At 38.5% G+C, this 24796-nt stretch overlaps 1 protein-coding gene across 4 annotated transcripts in view; it reads right to left on the minus strand.

Annotated features, from left to right (window-relative positions):
• LOC138743649 (slit homolog 3 protein-like) overlaps nucleotides 1-24796 on the minus strand; it is a 726007-nt gene that overhangs the window by 42661 nt on the left and 658550 nt on the right. For all 4 annotated transcript variants that reach the window (XM_069899177.1, XM_069899179.1, XM_069899178.1 and 1 more), the window contains 7 exons: nucleotides 23778-23846; nucleotides 18334-18405; nucleotides 17593-17664; nucleotides 14185-14256; nucleotides 4699-4862; nucleotides 1830-1954; nucleotides 316-413 (listed from right to left, as the gene is read on the minus strand). In XM_069899177.1, the coding sequence (XP_069755278.1) occupies nucleotides 316-413; nucleotides 1830-1954; nucleotides 4699-4862; nucleotides 14185-14256; nucleotides 17593-17664; nucleotides 18334-18405; nucleotides 23778-23846 (672 nt within the window). The remainder of the gene's footprint in view (nucleotides 1-315; nucleotides 414-1829; nucleotides 1955-4698; nucleotides 4863-14184; nucleotides 14257-17592; nucleotides 17665-18333; nucleotides 18406-23777; nucleotides 23847-24796) is intronic.

Here is a 24796-nt window from a genome sequence, read left to right on the forward strand (position 1 = left end):
TTCGATAGCAACCAAATGGATTCAATGATTAAATTTACCTACTCCTCAATTTCCCACTATCTCTACTGCAGAATTTTCCATTGTAATCATCTGAACTATTTAGCCATCAACATTCTTTTGCTCTTTGACATAACAACTGGATTCAGTCCAGTAATATGAAGAAAGAAAACAGCTTTCAAAGTAGTTTATCCTATAAACTGTTTCTATCAACTTTTATCACCTCACAACAAAAATATCTGCACTGTTTGCATGCATATGTATTAAGAACTGCTTTTACAGTTGTTCAATTTTATATTTGATTTTTTAAATGAACACCTGAATCCACGTTTATCTCCCTCTGCAATGCGGCAGGTTCCCCCGTTTTGGCACTGGTTGTTAATGCAGGCATTGATGGGAATGGCACAGTCCTGGCCCTAAAGAGGACGAGAGAACCAGAATTAGTGATAATTCATCAAAGGGAGAACAAGACAGCATCAGTGGCCTACATCTTAACAGAGCCACAGGGAAAACAAGATAGCATCAGTGGTCTACATCTTAACAGAGCCACAGACAATTTCTCTCATCCTCTCCAATTGGACTGGCCGACTTTTTCCAATAGGACCTGCCATCTTTTGGCCCATTACACAGATGGCCAATTCCTAAGTCTGAACAATTTATGCTACCTAATTCTTGCTACCTACGCTTAATCCTGATGATACCATGATGCCGCTTTAAAGAAGTCAGGAACAGAATAATAGGGTGATTTGTCCTTTTCCATCCTAACCTCCGGTGCTGTCTGTGTGGTGTTTTCAGGTTCTCTCTTTGACTGTGTGGGACACTTCCAATTTTAATGGTAATTAAATACTAGGTAGGCATTGACATGGCAGAGAATGTGAGCAAATAAGAACAGATTAGGGACTTAAGAAGGAAAGGTTGACAAACTCATGCACCCTGACAGCATTTATTGTCAGTCCAAGGAGGAATTTTTGAGTATTCCAATGGCCTTGTTAGGTAATGGTGAGCATGGGGAGATGGGTAGCTAGACCTGAATTCACTGGAGGTTCAAGGATCAGTAGGTTTAACCAGAGAGTATCTGAGCCATACAGGTTGGGCCTTTGTTGAATCAGTTCCAAAGTAAAATTGCAGCTGGGGCTTGACTTCTAATTGTTATCCATTGATTTCATTGGATGATTGGAAGAGTGAAAGTAATCATCAGCTGTCCCTATTTCAGCTTCCTCTCTTACGTTTAGACAATTTTACAACAGTCACTCTTAATGGCCATGCTTAATGAGTGCTTGCGGAATAACTGTCATTAATGCTTGCAATAAAGCCACAGAAAACAAAGCCCTCAGGAGAGATGATTAAAATGGCAAGAAAGTGAAAAAGTCATCCTATTTGTGAAAAGAGTCTAATCCTAAAATAAACTTTTGTTTATAAAACCAAATGACATTGGGCATTATAATTCAATTGTACGTGACGTGCCAACTCAAAGCATAATATCCTTCAATTACACTGAAATCTTAACAAGATTTCCTCAAAGTCCACATCAAAACAGAACAAACAAAAGCTTTAAGGACCAAATTAAAATTGAATCATAAAATTTAGGAAATGGATAGCAGATGTAGAGAGATGTCCTTTTCAGATTACCAGAGGAAAAATTCCGGTTATTGTTGATTTAGGTCCCCTGGGGTAAGAATGTATGGGAAGATATTATTTTCCATGTGGCAACTATCTGAGCCTATTAAAGAGCTTTTCTGTGTGAAATTCTGTAGTCTCATTTTATATTTTCAGCAATATCTTAGTGAAACTACGAGTTGAGTGATCTGAATATTTTCCATTGAGATTCTTACCTTAAACCCAAAGGGGCAAGTACATCTGTAGAACTCAATGGGGTCATTGTTACAGGTCCCATTGTTTTTGCAAGGGCTGGAGAGACATGGGTTGCATTTGGCTGTTATTGCGATGTTCAGTGGTTCTGTAACATGAAGAGAACAAGATGATTCTGGGGGACCAGGGAAGACTGGTTAGCTCTGTTGAAATAACTGGAATAACAAATCCACCATGCTTTATAGTGCAAATTCTTGAATCTGGGATTATCACCAAGAAATGGTGAGGGAGTCGTGACAGAAACAATGCTTGAAAGAACAACCAAATGAAGCATTCAAGAAAATTAGTAACTTTAACAACATAGTGATGGATGCCCCTTATATTTCTTGCATCAAAAAGAACATAATATAGTCAGACCAGGTGTCCTTTCTTAGTGGAGGAGGAGGTAACACTTCCCATAAAGGTAGGATTTGCATGTTGATTTGCATGTTCAACTTGGTTGGTTACATTGTTCAAACCTTGACTTGAGCGTATTTAACTCCATTCTACAGAACACAATCTCTTTCAATCTGGCCCCTCTCAGCTTGGATAAATGTTCAAAAGGCCATTAAAAAATAGGTAGCATCAAACCCACTTGAACAGACAAAGTATGTGTGGGACTACTATAACCTGACTGAGAAATATTTCTGGTGAGACTCCTGCCCTTGTTCTCTGGGCTGGGATAAAAAAGTAAAGTTTGCCTGGGCTTCTCTGGGAGATGCTGTGGCAGAAACCTGTGTGATTTTGATAACCGTGGAGGGGATTTGCTAATGCTTGCTACAGGTATACTACACACAGGGGACTATCTCAAAAGCCACCTCCTCGGGGCCGTGGGTCTTCTCTGAGGGTTTGCTGTGCAGATTCAACCCATCAAGAGGCACAACAGGACATCATTGGCACCACATAATGAATCCAAGAAAGATATGATGGAGCAACTATCAACTACTTGTCTATGCCCTCGTTCAACTTCACAAACACCGTTAACTCAATCAATTGGAAATAAAACACGAAAGTCTGCAGAAACCGAGATTGAAATAAAAACCCAATGCGGGAGAAACTCAGCAGGTCAAACATTGGACCTTATATAGCAAAGATAAAGTTACGTATCTTTTTATCTTTGTTACTATAGGGCACTACCAGTAACCACAGAGACAAGCTGAGGAAATGATAGGCTTTAATACGCAGAAGAACCTTGCTGGCCCAGATCCGAGGATAGGAATTGCGGCAAGGGAAAGGTGGCTCAGTCTTTATGGCCCAGGATCACGGGGGAAGAGTCATAGGGTATGAGTCATCCGTGGGCAGGCCAGCTCCACTGTCAATTATAACTATATAGAATGGAGGAAACATATCACCACAGCTACATAATGTACACTATCTGACCTGCTGAGTTTCTGAAGCATTGTGTTTTTCCTTTTATTTTTAATTGGAAGAGGTGATGGGAAATCCTTCTTAAAATTTCTGACATTGGAAATTTGTTGCCATTTTATTCCTGCCAGCTAATGACATTCAAACTTGATGCTAAGGCAGAGGTCCATTACAGATCGGGCAGAGATTTGTCATTATTCAAACCTTTTTTTTAATCTTCTGCCCAACGATACTCCTGCTCATATCCAATGAGTTTCCCAGCTGGAGAGTAGTTTATCTTTGGAACAAAGCAGTTGTTCAACCTTTGTTATTGACATCCCCACTTTGCACACCAATTTACAATGTACGAGAACGTGCAGATTTGGAGACTGAGCTCCATTTGTTTTGATGAACTCTTCACTGGAGTAGATGACAAAATGGGCCTTACATTGAATATAAGGAAAATAAAGATCTTCCGGCTCCCCAGCAATCATGGGAAGACCCTGGTAAATATGGATCACTTTTTGTTTTTTGGAGCCATTCTCAGTAACGGCAGATTGCGATTTAGAAATTCACTGTCCATGGAATACAAGTTCAGTTTTTGGCTTAACGTATGAAGAGCAAGATCTCATTTCCAGCATTAACTTTATGGTCTACAATAGTGATTCTCATCCTTTTTCTTTTCACTCATGTGCCACGTTAAGTATTCCCTATGCATCGGTGCTCTGTGATTAGTAAGGGATTGCTTAATGTGGGATGTGAGTGGGAAGAGAAGGTTGAGAATCACTGCTCTAGATCCAATTGTTACTGAAATATTTGCTTGAGAAAAATTGTCATTGGCCCATAACTCCAAAGGAAATGAAACCGTGCACATAACATGTCAATTAAATATGATTAAAACAGTGGTTTTCAAACATTCTCTTTCCACCCACATACCACCTTAAGCAATCCCTTAGACCACCTATGGCATAGGAGATACTTAAAGTGGTATGTGAGTGGAAAGAAAAAAATTGAGAATCACTGGTTTTACAAGCTGGCATTGATCCCCGTACTCTCTCATATTGAGGAGTTACAGACAACCTACAGCAGGCACCTCAAAGGATCAGCTAAATTCTGCTAAATCTTCCACATCCAGTTACAGGATAGGTGGGGAAGAGACTCTGACTTGACACATTACCTTTGTTTCTCCATTCATAGGCAGGGCTGAATGTTTTCAGAATGTTCTCTTTTTATATCCCATTTCAAACATCCATCATTTATTTGATTTTCAGGCACACCCGAACCATTGCTTTTGCAACTCGACGCATTGGATTGCGACCTCACCAAACAAATGAAAAATGGAAATGTTCATTTTGAACTATCTGATCTCTGTACCTAATTTTTTGATTGTACTGGAAATAAGGACAACACACTAAACTGTCCAATAGAGTCCTTCTTTAATTAAAGATCCGGCGTGCTGATAAATGTGATGTTTTTACGTTTTTCTTTGTGTGACACAAAGCCATTTACCTTTGCAATTGAACTTGTTTGTGGGCGTTGTTAGGAGAAGTTTCTCATTCATGTCCTCTGGCCCCATGCAGCGGGCAATACCTGGCTCCTTGTAACCTGTCTTCACCCATTCAGACAACCAGCGGAGGTTACAATCGCAGTACAGAGGGTTGGCCCCAAGAGCCCTGGGGGAGAGGGAAAATGAAGAAATAGTCATGGGGACATATCATGAATCATTTGGACTTACTTCAATGGATGGTACAGCCAGGGACACAACTTTCCCTTGACCTTAACCAAGCGCAATTAACTCTGATCATGGAATTGTCAAAGATTACAATGTGGAAAGAGACCATTAGACCCATCGAGTAGGTGGATCTACTTAAGAACAAGCCAACCAGTTCCTTTTAATTTATGGCCCTTCATTTCCACAGCCTGCATTTTTTCCCCCTTTTGGATACTTACCCAGTTTCCTTTTGAATGTCAGGATTGAATCTACATTTATTACCCTCTGGCAGAGCATTCCACACTTTAGCCACTTTGATTCTTTTTACCAAACACTTTTATTCAATGTCCTTTTTGTTTAGCCTCCAAAGCATTTTGCTTCTATCTGCTTGTTTAGATCCTTCATGACCTTTCACTTCAGATCTCCTAACCACTTTTTTCTGTACCAAGACAAATTGCTGCTTCAATAGATTACCCACGTATTGAAATCCTTCATGCTTCGGATCATTTTGGTAAATCTCTTCCACAACCTTCCTAAAGCCTTTACATCTTTCCAGAAATGGGCACAATAGAGGATGATCTAGTGTTTTATAAAGGTTCATCATAACTTCCCAGCTCTTATGCTTTATCCCTTTTGTGTAAATACGGTGTAGTCTTTAACAGCATTTTCAACCAGTCTTATCACTTCCAACAAATGATGCAGCTGTACCCCTCTCAATTAATATGCTTTTTAGAATTGTGCATGTTAGTTTACGTTGCCTCTCATTAAATCGTGCCATTGCTCTATCCTATCAAAACCTTCTCCTGACCTACTATAGGTAGTCCTCCAGTTACGACCTTAATTGGGACTGAAGGGTGGTCACATCTCGGATTGGTCGTAAGTCAGATTTGCATGTCTTAATGAGGTATTTAAGCCATTTATAAAAAAAATCAAAAAATGAACCTTTAATGAAGAATTTCAGCAAATGTCCAGTTTTTAAAAAAAAATTCAGTTGTATGTGTGGGTGGACTTAACTCGTGCAGGTCGTAAGTGGAGGACCATCTGTATAACCATTCCTTGATATTCAAAAGGGCTGTTTTCCTGAAATGTGTTTGTAACATAAACTCTCAAAAGGGCTGGACAAACTACATTACTATAGGTAGTTAATATTCTCAAAGAGACTGATATACTATTGATTATATCTAAAAGCTCCATAAATTGAACGCACAACAATGGAGTTGTGGAGAGATTAAAAAAAATAACAAATTGAACATTCATGAATTGAGGGATCACCCTCCTTGCAATTTTTAAGGCAGTTTTGTGTTTCCATTCCCAAGTCAGTAATATATATTCATAAATTTCACCAATTACTGGGGAAGCACTTTCCTCCTGTCCAAAAAAATAATGGTTCACCACTTTATCCTATCTGTGCACTTACTGTCCCATTTATTCTCAGCATTGGGATTGATATTGGTCATTTAATCATCTACCTTTTGAAAATATGATTGCATTACATCAGTGATAGCTTTCTTGGCAAATGGCTTGACCAGTTTTCTGATAACAGATTTAGTTGAAGTGGTCCAAGGGAATCAATGGTTTCTATCATTTAAATAACTTTTTGGACATGTCGTTTGGCAAGCATTTGATTTCAGATATACTGTACATGAGATCACATACAACCCCGAGATTCTTTTTATCTGCAGGTGAGGCAATGCAAAAAAAAAATGCAATGTAAACAAATAAAGAACTGTAAACAAACTGTAAAGCACAAAAGTAAGATTCCTTAAATGTGTCCCTGATTGAGTTGATCATTGAGGTGTCTGATGGTGGAGGGGTAGCAGCTGTTCCTGAACCTGGTGGTGCAAGTTTTGTGGCATCTATACCTCTTTCTTGATGGTAGCCGCGAGAACAGACTGTGTGCTGGGTGTGTGGATCCTTGATGCCAGCTGCTGCTCTCTGACAGCTCTGACAGTTCTTGATGGTGGGGAGGGTTTTACCTGTGATGTTCTGGGCTGTTTCCTCTACCCTTTACAGGGCTCTAGGCTCAGGGGCATTGGTGTCCACAATGATGCAGTTGGTCAGCACAATTTCCACCACAGCCCTTTAGAAATTTGCCAGGATTTCTGGTGTCATACTAAATCTCCACAAACTCCTGAGGAAGTAGAGGTGCTAACATGTTTTCTTCATGATGACATTAATGTGTTCGTACAGTTAAGATCTTCTGAGATACTAACTTCCAAGAACTTAAAATTTGCTCACCCTCTCCACCCCTGATTCCTCCAATAATCACTGGATCTCTGGTTTTCCCTTCCTGAAGTCAACAATCATCTCCTTAGTTCTGGTGACATTGAGTGCAAGGTTGTTGTTGGCGCACCATCTAGCCACGCTGACTCATCGCCCTTTTTATACCACCCACTACTATGGTATCATCAGCAAATTTGTAGATGGTCTTGTTGCAGGTACCAAGACATGCAGTCATAGGTGTAAAGTGAGTAGAGTAGAGGATTACGTATTTATGCAGCCCTGTGGTGCTCTGGTGCTGTTGGTGATTAAGATGTTCTTGCCAATCCTCATTGATTGGGTCTTCGAGGTGAGGAAATTCAGGATCCTATTACATAGTGAGCTATTGAGGACCAGGTCTTGGGTGTTTTCTGATCTGTTTTGAGAGATGTCGGCTTTCACAATCCCCATCAATTGTTATTCAGCTGGATGGGGTTACACTTGCCTTGCTTCAAGCTCACATGTGTAGTCAACAACCAGCCAAGTTGTCTGCACTGTCATTTCTGGTACCTGTTGGGATTGATCCATGGCCTCATAACATCGCACATATGTGGTGCTCATTTCCCCATTAAGGACCACCTCTTATAACTCCTCAATTAATGGAATTCTCAAATATTTTGTCTGACAATCATAAATGCAGAAATTTTCTTCAACTAAATTGGGAAATAAATCCTTGGATCTCCAGCACAGATTCTATGCCTTAGCCACTAGCTTAATTTCTATCTTTGCCAAATTTCTGAGACCGATGACAGTTCACAACTCTGCAATGTTATATCATTCAGAGATAACCCTTCATATCTGTCTCTTTATAGGTCATCCAGAGTCCATCTTGCTTCCATTCTGTTAGATCCTTATTAGAGCAATGAAAGACAATTCACCCCATCATTCCTTCCTCTCACTCCAAGCCTGTAACTTGTTTTCCTTCAAGTGTTTATTCAGCTTGATTTTATATTTATTAAAACCACAACAGGTTAAAAAAAAAGGCTTGAATCTTGAGAGTCTGAGCTCCACAAAAATGAGAGGGCAAAATTCAAAATCATTGTTCCATTCAATTCCTGGATATTCTATCTTTGTAACCATTCTCGAATTAAAGACAAATTTTTAATAACCACAACTGAACTGAACTTTAAATGGAGAAATAAAAGTTAAAGTGAACTGAGAATATCTTGTATCCATATTTACAAAGACTTCATTTTTTCATTCTGACCTTGATGTAAAATGAAGGAACCTCTTTAATTTCATAAAATTCTCCCTTGAAATAAATACTGTAATGCAGAAAGCAAATTATATAAAAAAGTACAATTTATGAAATGCATTACATGGGTTCTTCATGTAATGGTGTTATAATCTGTACACATTTTTTAATCAGAACTGGCACAGTTAAACTCTTGTTTAATAAGGAAATGATAATGCAGGGCATGTGTTATAAATCCTATTAATTACAACTGTTAAGCTTTCAATGGGATACATTAGTGCAGTAATCCCTTATGAACTCATTAATTTTGATCAGCACCTCATCCCTTAATCATGTTTATAACCTGGGCATCTAAGAAACTGTTGGGTACAGCACATTTTTACTTGTACACTACTTGGTACTTTCATTTTTTTCTGAAATTATTTCTTATAAACTAAAAGTCAACTTCTCTTTGCCTCCAAATCCTGCTACATTGCCTTATTTCAAATTGGTTGAGTGAACTCTCCACTAAGTTGTATCCTTAATTAAAGCCATGTACGTCTGCTCATTCTCTGGGTCTGTTTAAAGACAAATTGTGGTTGCTCCAAATATGTTCCAAGTCAGTAGCACTACATGTACCAAATGGTAACTGCAGGATGGTATGCAATGTCTTTAATTCAACAATACAGACCAGGGATGAAATTTTAATTTTATTTGTCCTTAACATTTACTTGAAAACAAAGTAAATTGCAATGGAAAAAGGAGCACTTTTGTTTCAATAAAAAACATGCAACCTTAATATAAATATTGTACTCAAAACTCCAAAGTAGTTCCTCACCCTACAGGCTTCAAGTTCAGAGCAGAGGGTGGTTCCACTGATTCATAACAGACTTTAGATACATACTGGACAAGCTAATAGTTCTATGCAAATTATAACTTCAGCTACAAAAAAATTTGGAGAAGACTCTTTAAAACTATGCCTAATTAACTGTCCCCGTAATGGACAAGTATGTCATTCCTGAATCACAGAATGCTCTATGCCAAGACACAAATTGATATTAAAGGCAGAGTTAGTGATTTTGAGATAGGACAGATAGAACCTAAAACATAGTGGTGTTACACAAACATGGTCAAATGTGTTAAAAAATAAGAATTGAGAATGTGACTAACAAGTGCTGGTTCACTATAGAATGGAAAAAATGTACTGAAGCATGGATAATGCACTGATCCAAAACTACACAAGTGAAACCAACATCAAAAGTTGAAAAGCAAAAACTGTCCAAATTATTGTGGGAATCACCTTCCACCTCTTGACAACAACAGCCCGTGTGAAAGTCTACTATGGGACTTTGGTAAGATTTCCAAACATTTCAGTTGATTACTCACCAAAAAGCGGCTGATAGAATGTTCAATGCAAAAAATACTTAAAGGAAATGGATAGGGAACATCTCCCAATCCCGTGGAGAGACAGAACCACACACTATTAATTTATGGGCCACCTAGCACAGTGACTGCACAATCCAGAAATGGTCACTACAGCTGCACCATAAGCAAAGGAAGCAATTGGGGTCCACATCCACCAGTACTGGAAGGTCTGCTTGAAGAGGGAAACCACAATGCATATCCATCATGTAACAGCAAAATGACATGAAGCACTAAAAGCCTAAAATAACATTAATTGCATTTAAAAGGTTAATACCGTTCTATTAAAAAAAAATCTTCATTTATTTAAAGAAGAAATGACTGTAGAAGGTATGATCCTTTCTACAATGTGGAAAGCTGCAGACTTAGAAGGATCCATAGCTTTAATTAGCATTGAAATTATCGACATTCCCTTTTACATTTAAATTCAGAAACCTTCAGCTGAATTTGAAGAGAAATTTCAAAAGAAATTCTTCCTTTCATTTGGAATATTCCAGTGTCATGTTGGATATGATAACCAAGGGTTATAATGAAAAGGTATCAGAAGATATCTTAGAATGTAAAGATGGGAGAAAATGATATTTACCTCATCATGGAGTTATACATCCACAAAAGGAACTATGTGTAGTATTTGATTGTGGAGCATCATTTCAAGGAGTTTCATTGAATTCTCTACTTTTACAAGGTCCAGACTTAACCAATAGGAGTTTTAATAAGATTTTGTAAAGAGCCTTTTGTTATTGCTGCAGATATTAAAGCGATGTTTCATCAAGTGAAAGCACCATTAGAAGATCGTGATTTTCTGCAATTATTATAATGGCCGAATGGCGACTACAGTAAAGATATGACAGTTCATTTATTTGGAGCAACTTCGTCACCGAGCTGTGCAAATTTTGCTCTCAAGAAATGTTCTGAAGATAATGAAGAGCAATTTAATTCTCAAACTATAAGCATCATCAGAAATAATTTCCATGTTGATGATTGTCTTACTTCAGTGGATTGAGCAAAAGAAGCAATAGATTTTTATCATGTTAAAAGAGATCTGTAATAAAGGAGGTTTCTTCCTTATGAAATGGATCAGCAACAGTCAAGATGTGTTGGCTGTTATTCCTGAGGGAGAAAGGGGAAAGGAGATAAAACATCTTGACTTGGATTGTGACGTTCTCCCTGTCGAAAGAATTCTGGGAATGCAATGGTGTGTTCAATCTGATGCTTTCAAATTCAAAATTGCTTTGAAAGAACTGCTTTTAACAAGAAGAGGTCTTCTTTCGATCATAAACTCAAAATATGATCCTTTAGGATTATTGGCATCAGTAGTATTAATAGCCAAGAAAATTATGCAAGGATTGTACAGAAGAACATTTGGATGGGACGAAGCTATACCAGATTCCATCGCACAAGATTGAATGAATTGGATTGAGAGTCTTAAAATGTTAGAAAGTTTTGAAGTCGACAGATGTTTTTAACTAACAAACTTCGGAATTGCCACATTTGCTCAATTACACCATTTTGCTGAGGCAAGCAAAAGTTATTTTGATACTGTCAGTTATTTAGTGCTGCAAAATAACCAAGAACAAGTCCATTGTAGATTTGCAATGGGAAAAGCCAGAGTGGCTCCATTAAAGCCAGTCACCATAACTCAAATGGAATTGACTGCTGCTACTATGGCGAGCAAAATGGACACTGTGTTAAGAAAAGACAAAAGGCAAAGGAGGAAATACCCAACACCCAACCCCAACCAACCAATTTTCCCCTGCAACCGCTGCAACCGTGTCTGCCTGTCCCGCATCGGACTTGTCAGCCAGAAACGAGCCTGCAGCTGAAATGGACATTTACCCCCTCCATAAATCTTCGTCCGCGAAGCCAAGCCAAAGAAGACAGATGGAGTTAGCAGATTCTATGTTTGGACTGATAGTACATCAGTGCTTAAATAAATTAATAACAAAACCATGAGGTTTCGCACCTTTGTAGCTAACAGAATTCATGAGATTGAGAAAGTTTCACATGATAATCAATGGAGATATGTTAAAACAGTGGATAATCCAGTTCACATGGCTTTATGAGGATCAAAAGTACAATCGTTTCTGAAAAGAGCCAACACTTGGGTGTTCAGTCCTCAATTTCCTTTGCAATCTCAAGAAGAATGGCCTCAAAATCCAGAAGAGTTAAAAGAAGTTTCAGTGGAAGATCTAGAAATCCAAAACACTAATGTGAATACTATTCAAATATCTAATGATAATGATCCGATTATTCAATTAATTTGCTATATTCTTCATGGTTTCATTTGAAAAAGGTAGTAGCATGGATTCTTAGATTAAAACTTATGTTTTTACATCATATCAAAGAAGAAAATCTGAAGTCTTGAAAAAGCTATTACCCAACAGTTAATGAATTGGTGAATGCTGAATTGGAGATGATTCGTTTTTGTCAGAGAAAAGTGTTTGATAATGAGATATCAAAATTGAAGAAGAATTTGAATGTTAAAAAAGCAAGTCATGTTTACAATCCTATTCTTGTAAATGATGTATTGAGAGTAGGAGGAAGATTGAAAAAAGCAATAATGCCAGAAGAAGTGAAACATCCAATTATATTAACTTAGGAATTTCCTATTTCTGATACGATTGTTCGACTTATACAAGAGAAAACAGGTCATGGTGGTTATAATCACACATTATCACACATTGCCAGAAATATTGGATGCTTGATGCTTCATCATTAATCAAAATGTGTTAATTGTCAATCTGCTAAACCTGGACAACAACAAATGGCAGATTTCCCATAAGACAGAGTTTCACCTGATGAACCCTAATTTACATACATGGGAGTTGATTATTTTGGTCCTTGGCAAGTAAAATGAGGAGGAAGTGCTGAAAAATGATACGGCTATTTTCATGTATTTGACGAAGAGAGCCATATTGAAGTAGCGTCATCATTTGATACAGACTCTTTTATCAATGTTCTTTGACATTTTAGTGCCAGATGTGGTCAAGTAAAGGAATTACATTCTGATAATGGATCTAACTTTACAGAAGCTCAACTAGATTTACAAAAAGCAATTCAAAATTGGAATCAACATCAAATTCATGATGCATTATTCAAAAAGGAATTAATTGGATATTTAACCCCCCTCTCCCAGAATCACATCATGGAGGTGTGTGGGAAAGAATGATTAGATCAATGAAGAAAATTCTTAATTCCATTTTAAATAGTCAAATACTGAATGATGACAATCTTCAGACAGTATTGTGTGAAATTGAAGCTATTTTAGATAGTCGTCCAATAACAAAAATTTCTATCAATTCAAATGACATCGAGGCACTTATACTGAATCATCTCATATTTCTAAAATCAAAACCTTTAATGCCTCTGGGTCAATTTCAGAGAGAAGATATTTATACAAGACGCAGATGGAAACAAGTGCAGTTTATTGCGGATTTATTTTGGAAAAGATGGGTTAAAGAATATCTTTCGTTATTATAAGAAAGACATAAATGGTCTAAAGCTAAACACAATTTTGTATGTGGAGACATTGTAATTATCATGGATGATTCTGCACCATGAAATTTTTGGTTGCTCGGGAGAAATGTGGATACAGTTCCGGACAAGAAAGGTTTTGTTCGGCAAGTGTGGATTAAAACCAAGAGTGGTTACTTAAATCGACCTATGACTAAAATCTGTCTTTTACAAGAAGCAGAAATATTTGATTTCTAAATACCATATTTACTTTTATATTTGTAATAGTAATTATTATGTATTAGTCATTAATGTCTATTATAAATATTAGGGGCTGGAATGTAAAGATTAAAACCTTAGTTAATTTTATGACTATCCCTTTAAGAAAAATTGTTGTTTGTAGTGTTACTATAGATACTATGATGTCAAATGTTGTAATATCCGGGCGTACAGGGAGCTTGCTTTCATTCTTTCAAGAATCACGGAGGAGGCATAAGCATTGAAATACTTTTCTTTGAATTCATCTTCATCATCTCTTATTATAGTCTTAATATAGTCAAATGCTTTGTTTATCCATCGAAGTTATTCAAAATGTTTATATCAGCAAACGAAAGCTACTGACAGCTGAAAATACTAAGTTTGTTTTATCGGAGTGATAAGACAGTCATTCAGAATATCGTCATTTACATTTCTGAGAAGATGACATGCTTTGAAATTGGGAAATATGGGAAATTGGAAAGTGTCATCCATAGCATTACCCACACAAAGTTTCTCAGAATGCCCGATGCTAGATTCTTTAAAAGACCAAAGGCATTTTAAAATCTAGCAAGAATACATCAATTTTCAAATTCTGATCTGAAATGTTACCTCTTTTGCAAGAGATAACCTGCAAAGTATTTATGGAACTTTGTTATTAATGTAGGTAAATTTTTGAAGCATTTTTCAACATATGGGAAATGATACTTCATATACTTACAGATGGGAGAGTGATGTGAGACCACTGAATGCTCCATTGGGAATGGTGGAAACATCGTTACCATGCAAAGTCCTATTTTAAAACAAAAGTTAAAAATATATAACCATCAATGCTATAGAGGGTAGTGTCATACATTTAAATTATTCAATACTGGACTTTCTGGAATGTATTACTTGATCCCAATTGGTAGAATATCAGATGGATTAAAAAAAAATTCAGTGAGATACGAACTTGTTTTAATCGAATAGGAGAATACACAGGGTGGGTGATCATGTTGCCATGAGCTTCATACACAGAATAATGGACAGTTCGCAATGCATTACACAACCCAAGCAACACTTGGACTGCAGTGTGCCATTCATAGGAAAGTACAGAGAATAACCCACAGGTGGCAACACAGGATAATGCAAAGAGCACAATGAATTACCAACCAAGTAATGCCTTGGTGAGTAACACCGTAGCCGTGAACAAGAATGTAGGATAAGACACAGGGTGCTGACGACTGCAGAAAGGGAGGCACAACACATGTCAGATGGGATAAGGCACATGGCTACTAATTCAACAAGCCAATTAGCCATACTGCTAATACATCAGGCCATTACTTTACAATTGACACTCCATCTCTGAGCTTTACTGCAGCTTATTTACCCACTTCGGTTCAAAATCTTTTTAAGTTAGTTAAATAACAATAATCCATCCGTCTCAGTTTTTTAGTGCACAATTGATCTCGGTTCAATGTTTTGCAGACATGTGGGGTGGGGGGTGGGGGTGAGGGTGGAGTGTTATTGAGATTGTAGAGTCCATGGAGCAGCACAATGGAACTCAAATGTGTAAGATTATGCCCTTCTATTCAATGTTCCCCTATCTGAGTATATATTTTTTCCTTTCTTAAACTTATCAAGTTGTTTAATCATTGTAATTAATTTGATAACCCCCTGAACTTCATTTCTTGAAGGAATATTCTCCTGGTATTAAGGCCTGTTAGATGCAATATCAATCTGGAGAATTGGTACTTTACTTCCTCCAAGGCTAGTATGCCCTTTGGAGAAGTGGTGAGAGCAGTATTTCTAGGCTTGTAACTAAACACCCATCAGAAGTTCATGCAGCTGAAACTTAATATTATCCCTTTGTATTCCAGTTCCTTTTCAATAGAGAGATTAGATTAGCTGATTTAATTGGTTTATGATACAGCTCTGTGGGTGCGATTACTTGGGCTGGCAAGCGTTCAGCCCATTACATGTCCCAAGAAGAACTGAGAGAGTAGATGAAATTGCATCAGAAAAATGAAGGCGATTAATGCAGAAAGTCAGCAAGCAGCTTTTAATGCTTTCTACGATTTTAATTATTAAGCAATATTTTAAGTTAATTTTTCCCTGACAGATTTCTCATGGTAGGAATGCATACCCAGTAACTCCATTTACAATCCCAATTAAAGCAGAGATGAAGTAGAAAATATATCATTTCCTCATTGGTGGTGCTTGAAAAATACTTCATGTGTCTACTTGCTCTTTGGGAATTCTCTTCAGGTTTAAAAATGTATCTGAAAATAGGAGTGAATTAGTAATTAATTAAATATTCTCAAGGAGGTGGGATGCTTTAAATATGTTTCCAGTTTTTCTCCTTCAATTTGCTGGAGTATTAAAACTACAGATGAGGTGTTTCAACCAGGAGAAGATTTGGTTAATGATGGAAGAGGGTCCCACAGAGCTGAAGGCTCCCCATGTTCCTGATCTGCTGGCTTTGAATGGATGCCTTTAAGAGGTAAGGCTGGATACCGACATCTCCGACCTACAGTAGTTTCCTGAAAGTGGCCGCCTCACAAGTAAACACTGATGAAAAAGGCATGTGACACACTTGCCATACAATGTGAAATATTGGTGAAACCACACAGAGTATTGCATGAAATTCTGCTTGTCCAATTTATAGACAGGATGTCATTCAGTTGGAAAGGGTGCAGAAAAAAAATCACGAGCATGCAGCTGAGATTGGAGGGGTTGAATTTATCCCTGGTTTGTAGGAGGCTAAGACAGGATAGGTAGGTAGGTGAGGCTAAAACTAGAGTGCATAGATTTAGGGTGAGAGAGGAGAGATTTAAAGGGGGTCTGAGGGGGAATCTTTTTCACACAAAGCTGCAGAAGAAGAGGACAGGGAAGGTTCAGAGCTGTGGTTCTCAACCTTTTTCTTTCCACTCACATGCCGCTTTAAGTAATCCCTATGCCATCGGTGCTCTGTGATTCGTAAGGGATTACTTAAGGTGGTATGTGAGTGGGAAGGGAAGGTTGACAATCACTGCTCTAGACCCAATTGTTACTGAAATATTTTGCTTGAGAAAAATGTCATTGGCCCATTTCCTTTCGAGTTATGAAACCGTGCACATAACGAGTCAATTAGGTACAGTGGTTTTCAAACCTTTTCTTTCACCCACATCCCATGTTCAGCAATCCCTTATGAATCACAGAGCACCTATGGCATAAGGACTACTTAAAGTGGGATGTGAGCGAAAAGAAAAAAGGTTGAGAACCATTGGTTTAGAGGAAAAATTGGGACTAGTTGTAGACAGACATTTTGGTTGGCATGTATAAGTTGGCCAAAGGTCTGGTTTCGGCGCTGTAAAATATTCAGACCCTATGAATGGGAGTCCTCACATCAGCTTGTTTGCCTGTTGAAAAATTCATGCCTACATCAATTGAGAATGTGAAAGGAAACATAACTGATTCTGCAGCATCAAGCACCCCTGGAGGGATTTGCTTTGCACTGGAACAAATGCAAGACATTATTTTTTACTGAATACTTTTATTATTGGTGGCCTCATGCAGATGCAGGTAGTTCATCATACGATGAACAGGGCTTCTAGAATTTTTTTTAGCAGGTCCACGGTTATCTAGTGATCATGGTACTGAGTTAGTGATGCAGAGTTTAAATATTTTCAGAATCTAACGTTTCTTTGGCTTGCTCAATTAATCTGCTGGAGGAACTTGACTGGCTCAAGCAGCATTGATGGAAGAAAAAGAATGCTGACATTTCGGGCTAGAGCCCTTCAGCAAGTCTGTTTCCAGTTGTGTTGTGTTTAATTTCCAGCATCTGTTGTCTCCAATGTGTCTTTAATGGTCTTACTAAAATTCCCTGAAAAAGGGAGACAAACAGTTCCTTTCAGCTCTGAACTAGATAGTTGACATTATGGGAACATTTGCCAATGTCAACACCAAATGCCACCCAAAGATAAAAGTTATAAAAAAACCCCAGAAGGTTTTACAATTGGAGAGCGGCCTGAAAAGATGGGATGCAGAAGAGAGTAAGGCTTGAAATGAGGAGAGCAGATTTGAAGATGCGAGTTCATTCACAAGCAGCACCAAAGACACATGATGCAGGTATTTCTCAATGATGCAAGGCTTCTTGCTTTATACTCACAATAATCTTAAAGATTTCAAACCATCAAAAGCGTGGACTGGGATGCACCTCAGTCGGTTGTAGCTCAAGATCCTGAGAAGAGGAACGTTGAGAGGATTGATTAATGGCTGGTGGTGGAGTAAGAGGAGGAAGGAGTTGTTTTCAGGGTGGGAAGGAGGCGGAAGATAGTGTGGGGTCAGTGAGAGAGAAAGGATGGCGATGGGAGTGAGTGAGGAAAGTGGGGGGGGGGAGATATATTAGGAGGAGGAAGAGAACACAGTGTAAAACATTAATCATTTTATTCTGAGATTTCAATTCTCTCCTTTCACTAATGATTGGTTTTATTATTTGGAAGCTGAAGCTTTCCTGTTCTCTTCTCTTCCCTCTGCAGTTGATAAATTGGGTATCTGCTAATCCAGGTTTAACAGGCAGGTGCTCCCTTATACCAGTGCGGAAGGGAGCTCACTCTACAGCCCTTGAGAGAAACTTCCAAATCCCTCAGTCAGTCTGAGTTGACGGAGCCTGAATCCCAGAAATAAAAGGGAAACTAGCTCACCTTTGGCTGCCAATCGTTCCAGAAAGATTATTCCAAAGCTTTTTTTTAAAAAAAATCTCACACGTTATGGCATTCACATAAAATAATCAACACTCATACACTACTTATAAAGACATTATCAATGAAAATACACTCCCACACCTCGGTGTACACATCAGTGACGATGATATTCTGAAAGTGCTGGGAAGGCTACTGCCGATACTCACAGTGTTGAGAGGTGTGACATGTTGCTGAAACTGGAATTATGGAGCACACTGATACTGTTGTTGCTTAAATCCCTGCAAAATGGACACAGTGCATGTCAATTGCCCATCTAACCTTGCTTTGCGATTGCACTTCAGGCTTTCCAGAGGCAATGATAACGTTGACAGCGCACAAAAAAGAACAAGGAGAGAGAAGGAATCTTTTACTACACGTCCTGTTTTACTTCTGAGCTGGAAAAATAAGGGAAATTTACAGTGCACCCTGCTACCGACAACCGTCAATTTCAAGGAAAGAAGAGGCACATCATGAATGGAGAAATGGCAGGAGTTGCTAACTAATTTACAGCAATCATCATTCATCTCACACCAAATTGTCCTCAGTCACAAACTCCACTTTGTTTTTGTGCAGCTGCCCAATGAACTCTACAGAACGAATCCTTTCCAACAATGAGAGAATTATTAATATGCTCATCAAACTCTCCAGCCTGAAGAGAGAACAGTTAAAGTGTTAATTCACTTTCTGCATGTAAAGCATGAATAAAAAATTAACAAATTTTAGTTACTCCATATTTTTATATAGTTTGCAAACAACTCAAACCAGCCATTCATTCTCTCATTTCATTTCCCTATTAAACATTTAACAACTCCATTTCATCCCATCTCCCATATTCATCAGTCTTTGCCCTATTTTTTCTGCCGTTGAATCTCATTGGTTCAGGTGAGGAAATGTTAATCCGACCATTCAACCAGGTCTCAGATTCAACTTTATTAGCAACTTGCAGGATGAAAAGCAAAAAAAAAGTAAAACTCTAACTAATGCCTCATGCCAGGAACTCCCCTCCCCCAGTAAAAATTGGAGCAATTTCTTTTCCAAATATACAGGCAAGCCTGGATTCAATTCTCTGGTGGTCATTAGCTACAAAAAAGCCCTGAAGACAAATATCCCTTACAACAGTCTCGTCTGTGGGTGACATGTGAAATGCATTCACCTTAAAACGCCCCTAACGTAGGAAAAGGACTGCAGACCCTGCAATTCATTACTTTGTCTATAAAATTTCAAGGTTCCTGCAATCACCAATGTGAGATTAGGGAAAGGAATAGCAGCTTCATAGCTCTAGAAGGGGAAGTGTTCAGATGCTCCAGCTAATTAAATGTAATCTCACGAGTAATGCAAATCCATCTTACTCTTCCATTGCATTGTTAAATATTATAACAATAAGCATTGTTGTCTGTCTTACCATATAGTAACGAATATATCCCCAGTGAAAAAAAATTCCACTGTGTAGTGTCAACAAAATCATAAAACTGCTTCATTCGCAATGTGTTTATGATCCTTCTACATGCAAAGCCCAGATCAAAATCTTCCATTGACCTATGAGCTGGAGAATGTCTTTGATCTTTGCATGAATAATTAAAAACAATGAATGGGAATAAAAAGGGCTTTCATTACTGTAATCTTGGATTAAATTTTTAATTAAAGGAACAAACTGGATGACAGACAAATCCACAGTGCTAGATTTCCATTGCTGTTAGTTTGTTACATGCACTTCAATGTTTTGGGCAGGACATTTTACTTCAGCTTCCTGCATTTAATGTTTAACAATAACACTTGAATGCAGCTCAGAACATAATGCAAACAATTAAGCAATTCCTCCCTTCCATAGACTCTGCCTACATCTTTCATTGTGTAGGAAAGGTAGCCAGCATACTGAGGAGCACCTCACACCCCAGACACACTTTCTTCTCTCATCAGGTAGAAGACTTAAGAATCATGCTCCAACAAGCATAAAGATGATTTCTTCCCTGCAGTCGTCAGGCTCCTGAATGAACCTCATGACAGTAGTAGCTGCTTTCACACTTTGAAATAAGCCAGGGAATTTAGCAGGTCTATGGCAGGTAATCTGGCAGCGTGAAAGGTCCCAAATGGGCAGTAAGGGCAGTAACTCAACCGGACTTTGACTCTTGGTGGGGGGCGGGGGGGGGGGGTTGTATAAGAGCCCAGCCAAGTTAACTCGGATTTGATTTGGGTACTGGTAGACTGCAGTGTCAATAGGCAACCGGCTCCATCAGGCATCACCACTAGAGGTTGGGCCCCTCTCTTAGATGCAAGATATCCAGTGTGAATGACTTACCAAATACTGCAACCTGGGTCATTTACTCACCTTCTTGGAGGGTTGGCAGTGTGATATCATCCTGCCCTTGATTTGTGCTTATTGAACTTCCTTTTCATTGTAATCCTGTGCTCTGTGAATTGTGCTTTTTTAACATGGCTATATGAATGTTAGGGAATAATCTGTAATCTATTTGCAGAAGAACCCTTCTCACTGTGTTAGGGATTTCAACTTTAAACTAATGAAAATAAATGAAAATGCAGATGGTATAAATCTGAAACAAAAACAGCAAGTGCTGGAAAAACTCACCAGGTGAGGCAGCTCCTGTGGAAAGAGTAACAGTTAATGTTTTCAGGTTTGAGTTCTATCAGCAGACTTGGAAGGAGAGAAAACAGTCTGTTTCAGAGAGGAAACAATTATTTTCTCTTTTCGGAAATTCCGACGGAGGGCCTTTGACCTGAAACATTCAGGGTGGCATCTAGTGACCCTGCTTTGGATGCAGTGCCAGTTCCCTCTAATTCCCCTCCAGATCCCCTCTAAGGACAGCACAGTTAGCATAGTGGTCAACGCAACAGTATTATGCCAGCCACCCAGTGCCATCTGCAAAGAGCTTGTACATTCTCCCCGTGTCTAAGTGGGTTTCCTCCACGGGCTCCAGTTTCCTCCCATCCTCCAAAAAAGAAGTATGGGTTTGTAGATTAATTGGTGTATTGAACAGCACCGGCTCATGGGCCAAAGTGCTTGTTTCCATGTTGCATCTCTTCTACAAAGTAAGTTCCATCCCCTCAGTATTGCTGAGTGCTCTCATGAGGCGAGAGTATGAGTCCCTTCATAATCTCTTTTTGAGGTGCTAAGCCAAATATTCATTTATTATCAATCTTATATATGCTAATATTTTTATGATGCCTTGAGTTATGTCTATTATGTGCATAGCATCTGATATCTGAGTAAGTTCATTGTTTTATATGCTGCCTGTGAGTAGAGCAGTTGGTGTGATTAACCTCACAGCTGCCTGGTCCTGGATTTGATTATGACTCAGGGTACTGTCTGTCTGTCTGAAATGCTCACGTTCTCCCCCTCACTGCATGTGGGTTTCTCTAGTTTCCGTTTTCCTTCCACATCACAGGGTTAAGCTTTCCCATACACCCCCCCAGCAACGCAAATGAACCCAAATCTCAGAACACCATATTAAAAACTGATAGTACAGGAAACACTCAGCAAGTCAGGCAACATATGTGATGAGAGAACGGGGTCTTGTGCCTAAAATATTAAATCTGCTCCCTTTTTCCACAGATGCTGCTGGTGAGTTGCTCTGTGTTCCCAGGATTTTTTTTTTTTGCTGTTATTTCAGATGTACAGCAGCTGTAGATTTTTTTAAAATTGATTTTTTGGTCTGCAGAATAACAAGCACTTTTGTGGCAATGTGAGTTAAAAAAAAATTCTATACACACCTGCACTTATAGTTGGCTCCATTAGTCAAAAGAGACATTTTATTTGACCCAGGAGCGATGTCACACAAGGTGGCCTAGTTTACAACTGGGAAAAGAGCTCTCCAACAACAAACATTTCCTGCAATCATTTAGCACCTTCGATGGCGCACAAATTTTTCAGGTGGAGAGTCAAATTGACAACAAATGATTTCTGAGGCCCACCCATGTGTAACAAGATTTACTTTCAATGCACATAGTCAAATACTGATAATTTTAGTAAGTTTTGAAGCTACATATGCTACTGTTTATTAACAACCTAGTTGGCCAATAATGGTTTTTTTACTTAAAATTCATGAAACAGATTTAGTAATTTTATGTACATGGCTTGAAATTATTTTTAACTTTCAACAATCCTGAACAATAGCAGTTTAGGTCTGAATGAAAGTAACAACCCACTGTTGATTTGAAAATGTATACTAATTTATAAATTAAGTCACCTTTATGAAAATATAATGTCCCACTTTCTTCTAACTCACAACTTGCAAATTATGTTTTCTGAATGAAGTTCAAGTTTGCAAATGGCTTTACTGAAGAATTAGGATCTGAATAGGTCACCATTGGTATTTAACAAACTATAAATCAAAGATCCAACCCCAGCAGAGAACAAATAAACTTTGCGGTCCAAATGCCAGCGAGGGCAGTTACTTCGGAAACTTATGGAGTACATTTCCACAAAAAGGAATGCAAGCTTCTGCAGGATTCCTCACATACTAAGTATCACGAAAGCAGGAAGAAGCATGGTAAGATAAGAGGGACTTGGTGAGAGAGAGAAATGATGCATACAGAATATCTCAAATTTCTAACTGTTCGATAGCCTGGAGGGTAACCGGGTTCCTTTTGTGATCAGACAGTTAAATGGCTAAGTAAACGGAACAAATGAACTAGCATAGCAATGTAAAATGAAATAAACCTTCCCAGCAGTCATATCCCATCCCAAAGGTAGCACCTGCACTATGTTATCCAACTGCGCAGAGAACAGGTCCCGCACAAGCAACTCAGAGACCTCACCTGGTATTCAAGATCTGGTTAAATGGAAAAAGGACTGAGGGATATTTTTCAACTTTTATTTTTATTTAACTCTCCTGCACTTGTAAACACATAGTTCATAAATGGCAATGAATTCATTATTTTCTTTCAGAAAATGTATCTTAATATTCCCACATGACAAATGGGGAGTTTACCCACCCCATCAGATCTGTGTTGCCTTTCAGAATAATCCCATCCCTCCTCCTTTTACTTCACTCTAATCAATCCTAGCGCACATGCCCATCAATGAGCTTCGAATTCTCCCAACAGGTGTCTACTGGGTCCAGTTAACCTACAAATGCCTCTTTGGGATGTGGGAGGAACCAACATGGTCACGGGAGAACGTGAAAACTCCACACAAAAGTGGGTTAGGATCAGACCTGGGTCACTGAAGTTTTAACTCAAGTAGGTTGTAGCTTCGGAAGAGAATCTGAATGGATTTTAAAGCAGGGAACAGAGAATGTTAACCAGGTTGTGCACTTCTGTTGGTTTTGAAGTTAACTAGTTTTCTTTTATGAAAGCATCCAGTTCTTATAGTACAACACCTGATCTCAACCAGTGAACTGCTGAGATCCCTCAGCCATCTTCTCGCTCCATGATACAGACAATATTGATTATGCATCAGGATGTGCAATGTATATGAAGTGGAACATCAAACTGACCTTTAAGTTATCAGGGTCAATACATGGCAGAATTACTGTGATCACTCACTTCCTGCTTTGCATTGGTCTACCCAATTGTTATAATTATTTATTTTTAATGCTGTATCATTTGATAGAATGTTACCAGAATATTAATGGAGGTTTGAAGTGTGACTTACAAAAGTGATAACTGCTTGAAGTTAGACAGCTCAGTGGGGAAGGTAGTCAGTTGGTTCCCCTCCAAGTATCTGTAAAACAGAACAAGTTAACAATGAAGGGCATCTGTCCAGTGGGATACATTCTCCTTTGGAGAACATCATTAATTCAAGTTCAAGTTTCAAAGTTCAGACTTATTATCAGAGTGTATACATGACAAATATCATACACAAATGTGACATTCTTTATCCTGCAGGCCTTGCAGAATTTCTACTTATCGGTAGGGCTGTACTCAAGAAAAGATACGCGTTCAGAAGAAAGAAATGTAAATGAGAAGGCAGTGCAAACAAACTGCAATACACAAAATAAATATTCAATAATAAATAATGTGCAAAGTCAGAGCCCTTAAATGAGTCTCTAATTGAGTTTGTGGTTGAGGAGTCTGATTATGGAGGGGTAGCAATTGTTCCTGAACCTGTTTGTCTGGGTCTTCTGGCACTTTTTCTTGATGGCAGCAGTGAGAACAGAATATATTCTGGGTGGTGTGGATCCTTGATAATTGTTGCTGCTCTCCGGTGTTATGGACTAGCCTGTGTTAACTTCCTTTTGCAGGGCTTTCTGCTCAGGGGTATTGGAGGCTTCCGGTTAAAGTGTGATATGGAGTAGACATCTCCATACTTTCAGTGTACTATTTCCCTGTTTGCTTTGTTTCAAATGGATACAAGAACTGGAAATATCGGTAAAAGCAGGAAAAAAATGGAAATAAACAAGAAACTCTGGCTGATCCACAGGCCAACCCAACTTCTGAGTGCTCCTCCAAAGCACTTGAACAAATCAAAGAATTTATCAATGCAGGATTTAAATGTCTAGATCATAGGCTTTTGGCACTGCAAAATCAACTTGCAAAGGTCTGTCATTCTATGGAAGAACAAGGTGAACATTTGATCTTGGTAGAATCTACTTTAAAGGATCTGAACAACTGGGTCTGCCACCTGGAAGACAACAAGGAGAGACTAACAGCAAGAATTATCGATTTGGAAAG

This window comes from Narcine bancroftii, chromosome 9 (assembly GCF_036971445.1).
Source record: "Narcine bancroftii isolate sNarBan1 chromosome 9, sNarBan1.hap1, whole genome shotgun sequence".
Taxonomy (NCBI): Eukaryota; Metazoa; Chordata; class Chondrichthyes; order Torpediniformes; family Narcinidae; genus Narcine; species Narcine bancroftii.